The sequence below is a fragment of the Phalaenopsis equestris genome, unplaced genomic scaffold (assembly GCF_001263595.1).
Source record: "Phalaenopsis equestris unplaced genomic scaffold, ASM126359v1 Scaffold000107, whole genome shotgun sequence".
NCBI lineage: Eukaryota > Viridiplantae > Streptophyta > Magnoliopsida > Asparagales > Orchidaceae > Phalaenopsis > Phalaenopsis equestris.
This window is the reverse complement of record NW_018164549.1, coordinates 2950834-2960006: the sequence shown is the minus strand read 5'-3', so window position 1 is coordinate 2960006 and position 9173 is coordinate 2950834. Positions and strand designations below refer to the sequence as shown.

Genomic DNA, 9173 nt, shown 5'->3' with positions numbered 1-9173 from the left:
ATATATATATGATATTTTTAATTATAATGATGTATCTAATGCTCCTATAACATTGCATATTAAAAAATGGCTGCAAATCAGGTTTGTCAAGAAGGAAGAGAATAAAAGGACATGAATGCAATTTCTTTTCCCGCCGGAGCCGTCGTATATAAATCTGGAAACAGCGACCAGAATCGGCATCGAGCAGTGAGCAAAGAAACCCTAATCGAGGTGAAAATGAGGAACAACTGGCGGTCATCGGCTGCGCGAATGAGCGCGATTCCCGGCGTGCTGCCGATTCAACCGACGCCATGGAAGAGTTTCTTGTCGGCATCGATTGATCTTATGGAGCGAGTGGTCGTGAAGCTGACGCAGGACAGTTCGCTCCTCGAAACACAACCTCTTCCTCGCCGGAAACTTTGCTCCGGTGGCGGAAGAGACGCCGCCTCGTTCTGATCTCGCCGTCCGCGGCTCTCTTCCGGTGAGACATCGGTTTGGATCGGTTTTCCCCTGTGCCGCTCTGCTTCCATTTTGGAATTCTTATGCATTTACACATCTCACACCTAAAATTAGGATTTATTAAATTCCAAAAATAAATTTGAAATTTAGGATATAACTGAGAAAATATAGAAACAGGATTGAATTTATTAGAAGTCTTCAAAACATGTCTAATTTTTTAATAAAATTCGGATTATTTTTCTTTTTATGGAGCTTGTAGAGTAGATAAATATTTACTATTTTATTTGGTTGGTGCAGTAAACTTTGAAGATTTCATACTTGCAGGAGTGCTTGAATGGAGAATTCGTCAGAGTTGGTCCAAATCCCAAATTTCTTCCAGTTTCTGGCTATCACTGGTAATTATTTCATTAAACAATCATGTCATAAAGTGACTCGTATGCTTAAAAGTCTTGTTTTTAAATTTTGTTTGGTATCGTTTATAATATACGACTTGTTGGTTGGCATATGAGATGTCAGTTGTAAGTCCCCAGAGGTTGGACGTTTGAATCCTCCTCTAGCGACCGTCGTTTTATGGAACGTGATACTCGAATTGTTACGCATATTAGGGATGGCTGGGGGCTCGTATAATTGCCTCTAGCCATTCCTTTATTTTAATATATATATATATTGAAAGTTTGGTGTTAGATATGTAAATTTAAAAGAATTGAGTGTGCTAAAAAATAAAATAAAATTTAAATAAATAAAAAAACTAATTTAGTGTTCGTATTTTTGTATTTATGAATTTTTATTTTATTTTATTTTGCAGGTTTGATGGAGACGGGTACGTAATTTCTTTGATTCTACATATATTAAACAAAAGTTCCCAAATAAATCCGCCCTATTTTTTTTCTATTTTTATTTTTCTGTTTACAAGTGCGTGCTCATATCCATGTTGTTTATACAATTTCAATACATTGGAAATAAAAAAATATATATATTATTATTTTAGGTGTGAATTTATTATGAAAGAATAATACTAATTAGTAACATGGTGGGTGTGATGAATTTTCAGTAATTTTCTTTTGTAAGGTTTTCGGCGACAAGCGTGTCCGTTGTGTATCACATGGGCTGCTTGTTCGGACTGTCGTTCGGACGTGCAGTCGCCGCACATAATATTTGCTCCAAGACTGTAAACGAGTGGAGAGCTTAAGCAAGCTAGATATCAATTCGGGTCCATGCTCGTTTGATATTTCTTTTTCTTCAAAATAGGCTCGTGAATAACATGTTCGTGTTCAGTTTGATTCAAATTTTTTTGTTCGTTTATGACCATGTTAAGCTCGAAATGGTTGTGAATAAACCGAGTTTAAGATTTCCAAACTCAAATTTATTTGCTATGAAGTTGTACCTGTTCACATATCTAACACCTAAATTTTGCATTTTACATTTTTATCACTTAAATTATTTAGATAGCATAAAAAAATACCATCATTTTAAGTGAAGTACACCATGTCATGCATAGCTAAGGTGATATATATGTAAAAATAAAAGTTTTGGTGTTACATATATAAATACATAAAAATTAAGGGGAACATATGTAAATCTTCCTAAAATATATCACAATACTTAATTTCTTAATCATTTCCCAAGGCTAATAGCCATATTGATTTAAGGTCGTGGTCAATAATGTTATAATGTTGGTAATTAGTGTTCTTGAATCTTTAGTATGTTACCAAATAATTCCTAATTATTATATATTTTTCTTAAATTAGTTTCAGAAGTTGGTTTTTGAATGCATATCACATTGCAGGTTAGAAATAAAATAAAGAATTTCAAGGTGAGGCCGCCCAAAAAAAAAAAGAGAGAAATTTACATATATACCACACAATTTATATGTATTAACATATCTAACACCTCAAATTTGATATTTATATTTATAGCACTTTGGTGTCATAAATATATACATAAAATTGTGTATTTCACTTTTAAAAAATTAATGATAGTGGTATTTTTTTTATGTGATATTAAAGATTCGGCTGTCATATATGCAAATATTGATGTGTTTGATATGAAAATGCATAAAAATTATGTAATATGTATGTAAATGTGCCCCCACAAAAAAATAGTTTTAGAAGCTGCATGTGTTTATCATATGTCATGAGCTTAATATAAAAGATAATGTTGACAACGTGTTTGTATGATAATGTTACAGAATGATTCACGGCCTGCGCATAAAAAATGGAAAAGCAACTTATGTTGCTCGTTATGTGATGACATCCAAGCTTAATCAAGAAGAATATTTCGGAGCAGCTAAATTTACAAAGGTAATAAAAATCGATGGCTTCGACATCATTTCAATCATCATCTGCTATTTTCATGTTCTTATAAGAGTTTAATATGGTAAATCATTCTTATACTTGTGAGGTAGATTCTTAGCCAAGCAGTTTTATGAAATCTCAACCTTCTAGATGCATTAGTACCTAGAAATTTTCTTCTCCATAATAGAAATTTTCCTAACATGCATCTGTGTGAAAGATTTTTAAACTTTCCCTCTAATATTTTCTATCTAAATGTCTTCTGTTTTTGTTTGAATTCAATCTGTAGAAATGGAATTAATAACGATCCTTCTGTTGCTTCCAGATTGGGGACCTCAAGGGACTCTTTGGACTATTTATGGTTCAAATGAAGTTCCTCAGAGAAAAACTTGTATTGGATGTTTCGTATGGAACTGGAACAGGTAGTTTAATTTGTAATTGCATTATATTCAATATGCCAGAGAACTTGTTATGATTTGGCCTTGTGGATTCTTATATTATGTACTCATTATCATAATTAAGGGTGAGCATTCGGTCGGTTTGAATGGTTTAATTTTAAAATTGGTCAAACTGATTGCTATCGAAAACCAATATTTGAAAAACCGAATCAATCAAAATTTTGATAAAACCAAATCATCCAAACTGAAATCTAATTCAATTTAAACGTGTTATTTATGAACAAATCAAAATTTACTTGTTAGTTGGAGAATGGTTATAAACAAACAACAAGAATTACTAAACTTACAAGATAATCTCAGTTTAATTTCACGAATCCTCCATATAATTTCAAAATTTTGGTTTTTCAGTTGTTCAGTTAAATGAAACCGAATATATAATCTAAAAATGAATATTGAAATTTGAAAATTGAAATGCACTTTGAACCCGAACTAAATCATGTAAAATAATTTGGTTCGACTCAATTTTTTTATTTTGACCAACTAATGCACACAACTAATTATGATAGCTAACATGAATATGGTTATGAGTGCTAACTATCTGTTACATGGTTTCAGCCAATACAGCTCTAATATACCATCATGGCAAGCTTCTGGCTTTACATGAAAATGACAAACCTTGTAAGTATATTTATTTCATACTACCATAGATGTTTCGCTCATGTTTAGTGATTATCTTGTTCTATAACAAACCTCCATATTTATCTTTCAAATCATTCATGTCCAAATGGAGAAGCAAAAAAAAGCCTCAATTCATAACATTCTGATGTTAAAACTCCCTAAACTTACATTAAAATGGATATTTAGAAATTACTTTCTGTATTCTATAGATGTCATCAAAGTGTTGGAAGATGGAGACTTGCAGACTCTTGGCACGTTGGATTATGACAAGAGGCTTACACACACATTTACTGCTCATCCAAAAGTTGATCCAAAGACTGGTGAGAATAAAATCCTAAATGCACATTATATTCAATGCAGTACTCCAATGTTAATTTTTTTTAACTTGTTGGATTTGGGATTGTAGGTGAGATGTTCACATTTGGTAACTCATTAAAGCCTCCATACCTTACTTATCGTGTCATTTCCAAGGACGGTGTTATGTTTGATCCAGTGCCAATAACGATAGATGAACCGGTTTTGATGCACGATTTCGCTATCACCGAAAACTATGCTATTTTCATGGATCTACCTTTGTGCTTTCGACCAAAGGTGGCAACTCTATCACATGCATGATCATTGTCTGTTTGAATATCTAGGAAAAAATTAATACAAATTTAACAAGCATGTTGGGGATCCAGAAGTTTTTTCACAAAAAGATTTTTTTTTTAATGAAAAAAGTGTCAAAATGAACCATTGACTTCTCGCTTGAGATTATTTTAGTTCCAGAGTTTATCAAAATGTAAAATTAGCCCTGGTTTCTCTTAAGATTGGTTGAAATAGCCCCTAAACTCTTATAAAAGAAGGATTGTTTCAACCCCTATTAAAAAAGTACAAGGACTAATTTGACACTTATTAAATGATCCTCCATAAATAGTTAGAAGACAGGGTTGTACTTTTTTTAAATACTTCTTAACAAAGCATGTTTTAAATGAACATTATTTTCAGGAATTAGTGAAGGGAAAAATGGCCTTTTCATTTGATTGTATGAAGAAAGCTCGTTTCGGCATACTTCCACGATATGCGAAAGATGAAAATCAGATTAGATGGTTTGAGCTTCCAAGTTGCCTCATATTTCATAATGGTGATTTTCTCACTATCTTTTGATTAGTTTCAGTTTTATTTTCCTATTAACACAGTAAGCTCTTGCATTGTTTGACTTTATAAATGTGTAATTGAGCCTTAAGCATTCTATATCTGGTTCTCATCTTCTAAATTATATTTCACATGAATCTGAGCTTTTGAATAAAAAGCTAAAGTGCAGAAAAGGATGACTAAAATTTTTACAAACTTCAAGTTTTCACTTGTAAAATATGCATGTTTCAGAGAACTCTCAAGTAGTCAGGAAATTCACTAAGCTAGTGTGATTCTAAATATGTTTTCTTAAACATATTATTGCATGATCTAGAGTAAATTATATTGCTTGATGAATATGTTGTTGATCATAATTTGTATGCCATCTTGATTAATCGTCTTCTTATTTTTCTTCCTTGTTAACATTAAATATCTTAGTGACAAAAATACTGGTAGTTTTGAGATATAATAAGAATATTATTTGACTGCGATCCTAGCATCATTAGAAAGCTCAAGGTCCAATAGACTTAGGACGCTTTAGCATTACAGTTTATGAACAGGGTTCTATTGAAAAGTTTGCAGTGTGACATATGCGGCACAGCTAGAATTATAAGGAAAAAAATTCTATTAGGGTGTTTGTACTCGCCTTTTAGTATATTATGTTTTTATTAGGTTTATATTTGCGTTATTTTTTCATTAGAGTTTGGTATGTAAAGAGAGTTTGCACCCGCCGAATTATAAATTCTCCACTTTGTGATTTTCTTCCAAATGTAGTACTTTTTCTTCTCCTTTGCTCATAAATTTTCCAATTTGGGATTTTCACTTAGATGTTAGTCTTTTATGCTTTTTTTCAAAAACTTGCAAACACGCATTGTGTTAGGCCTAGATCACAAGACTTTGTGATTTGAGACGAAGCACCCAACTACTAGTTCGAGTGACTCAATCTAACTTATTCTCTTTGCTTCTTTTGTTCTTCGTGGCATCACTTTCATTGCATTTAGTTTTCTCATAATATTTATATAGCACTAGTGATGGAAATCATGACTTACCAATTGACCGCATTCATGAACAATTTGAAACTGTAAATGACCGGTTATTCTGAATTTCTTTACTCAGGTGGAACAGTAAGAAAAACTCCTAAATTTTTCTTGGTAGTTTTGAGAATATCTCTCATACTTCTTTTATATTTGTCTCCTGTTACTTATTATTTTCCAATCTGATTACTTTCAGCGAATGCCTGGGAGGAAGGTGATGAAGTTGTTCTTATTACATGCCACTATGAGAAAATAGATTTTGATTTGTTCAATGGAGCTGTAAGAGATGAGACAGAAACTACAGAGTCTCGATTGTACGTAATCAAACAAGAATTCCTTCAACTTTTGTCTCATTAAAATGCCCCCCTCTCTGACATTTAATTGATATTTTAGGTACCTTATGAGGTTTAATATGAAGACTGGTGCAGCTACTCAGAAGCAATTGTCAGCACCTACCATAGAATTTCCTAGGATTAATGAAAGTTTCATGGGCAGGTAAATTTGAAATATAATATTTTCTACTAGACTTATGGGCAGTAGATTGTCATGTCCATTCTCTATTACAAAATTGTGTCTTAATGGCAGCTTACATTTTTTCTTAATTGCTATTAAGTTGCCATTAAGAAAATATTTTCAGGATTTTACTCACTTAATTCATATTCAATTTTCTAACACTCATTTATTTACACAAAACTTTATCCTTCTATTCCATTCTATGAATTCAGGAAACAGCGGTATGTCTACAGCACTATTGTAGACAACAAGCACATAAAGGGCATTATAAAATTTGATCTTCTTAGAGAGCCTGTTGCTGGTACTAGCCAGCTTGAAGTTGGAGGCAACGTGGAAGCCATTTATGAGTTGGGACCAGGGAGATTTGGTTCAGAAGCAATATTTGTGCCTCGTACACCAGCTACTGCAGCTGAAGAAGATGATGGCTACTTGATCTTTTTTGTACATGATGAGAATTCAGGGTACTTGTTTTTCTCCCATTTGCATGAACTTTCAACTAATTGCTAGGCAATGTTATGAAATTATGCGGATTTACGTGGAAAAATTTTGATGGGCAAGCAACAGGCACAAAGTAGAAGAATTTACTGCATAGAAATAGAGGATAAGATTATAGGTGGAGCGGCGGCTCGCAATACTTAATGCCCCAAAAAAGTCCTAAATACACACATATAAAGAGAGTAAAGCGTCAAAATTGTCCTTTGAATCTTTGTCAGCAGTCATTTTAGTCTCAAAGTTTATAAAAATATCAATTTAGTCCGCGATTAATTTCATAAGAGCTAAATAATCCTTCATGTGGACCATTTTAGTCCATATTAAAAAAGGGTCTAATTTAACATTTTTTTATAGACTATTGCACTAAAATGACGCCATGCAAATAGTCTGATAATTATTTTGACACTTCACTAAATATATATATAACCCATAATAACAAAATTTATAAGTGAATTTTGAATATATTAATATCCAAGAATAAAGAATAATTTCTATTAAATTTTGTACTAATGCTAATAATATGTTGTCTCAGACACTAAGGATCAAATTGTTTGTAAATCATATAATTGGTGCAGGAAATCTGAAGTGAATGTAGTTGATGCAAAGACATTGTCCCCTGAGCTTGTGGCAGCAGTGGAGTTGCCATCCAGAGTGCCATTTGGATTCCACGCCTTATTTGTGAATGAGGTGAGCAAATACAACTCCATGAGATCCAAAGACATTTATCAACTAAATTGTGATGATTTTTTTTCATATCTTAATTCTATCGTCGTATGTTTTGTATAGAATAGCTTTTAAAATGATTGCTCACTTCTTTACTAAATAGTGTTAGTTGGCCACATATGATGTAGTGGAAAGCTTCAGTAGTAACTGACCACATAGGTTGTAGTTGGTCACATAGGCTGCAGTAATGACTGATTACAAGTACGTTATTTATTATTATTATTATTATTATTTAACTTGCCTTAGAACTTAAAGCAGCATTTATAGGCATAATCTACTGATCAGACCTAAAAAATGCTTTTCTTTTAAAATTTACATATGCTGTTTGTGCATAGCCTTTAGGAAATTTAATCATTTAATAATTGTTTTTTTTATTAAACTAAATTACCTTTCTAATTACATTTAATATTTGGCAGGAACAACTCCAAATTCAGCAATCATAAGCATGATGGCCAAATACAAAGTGGCTCCATTGGATAAGCTCCTTATTTGTATCATAATTTTTGCCTTCTTGATTACAAGCCTGTTGTAATGATAAAAAATAAACGGCATTCATTTGGACTATAATATTATGATTTAAATTTATATGGAATAAATTTTATAATAAATGAATAAGGTTTTTGTCTATAAATGCTACGTTGTCTCTTGATATTGGATATGAATTAGAGCCTTAATATGTATAAAACCCAATAAATGCTACATACATAAAACCCAATTCCTATGGAGGACTAAAAATTCCTATGTCAAGTAAAGAGCCTTAATATGTATAAAGTTGTAACTTATAAAAGCATTTCTAATGCAAAAGATAAAACAATGTGATTGGTGATGAGTTTTTCAAATAATTTCTCTCTAATTGAGGGTGTGTTTGGGGCAGCTTGTGCGTTTCAGGATAAACAGCTTATCCTAAAACGCGGCCCGCGGGGTTCGACCCGCGGCCTGCGTTTAGTGTAAAAATGGAAACGCGTTTTCAAATAAGTAGACAAAATGCGCGATCCAAATAGTGTCGCGGCGTTTTCAAAAAATGCCCCCACACTTATAAGCTGTCCCAAACGGACCATAAGTGACGGAATAAGAGATAACCCCAAATAAGCATTTTGTGATTCACTACCATAAGCACAAAACTTTAGGTGGTTGTATCAAGATTCATTATGACTTATATATGATAATTTAACTTTGTATTTATCACAAAGGTCCATTCAAAAAGCAAAAAATATATTCTTTATTGTTGAGATTATTTTGAAATATAATAGACCGCATAATAATGTTATATTTATGAATTGTCTCTATTCTCTAATAAGAAACATAGAGGTGCCCTAAGCCTCTAACCCATATAAATATCTATCTAATTCTATCATGAAGTCTCAATGCAATTTAATAATTCGAAATCACACCAATCATAGATGTGCAAAACAAGGACTTTGGGAACGAGACAAGTTCTCACACAAATTCGAGCAAAAATTAAAAAAAAAATCATTCTATCGGTACTAGCTCAA

The 9173-nt window shown here is 32.4% G+C and overlaps 1 protein-coding gene across 1 annotated transcript; it reads left to right on the top strand.

Moving 5' to 3' along the window:
* The first annotated feature begins 39 nt into the window (after window positions 1-39).
* On the top strand, window positions 40-8261 carry LOC110020687 (carotenoid 9,10(9',10')-cleavage dioxygenase-like). The gene is given in 15 exon segments (XM_020718875.1): window positions 40-366; window positions 368-460; window positions 763-833; window positions 1244-1258; window positions 2627-2738; window positions 3055-3151; window positions 3743-3805; window positions 4015-4125; window positions 4212-4396; window positions 4793-4928; window positions 6149-6266; window positions 6346-6447; window positions 6678-6926; window positions 7533-7644; window positions 8097-8261. Coding segments are annotated over 15 exon segments (1746 nt in total). The 5' UTR covers window positions 40-111; the 3' UTR covers window positions 8124-8261.
* Window positions 8262-9173: the final 912 nt, after the last annotated feature.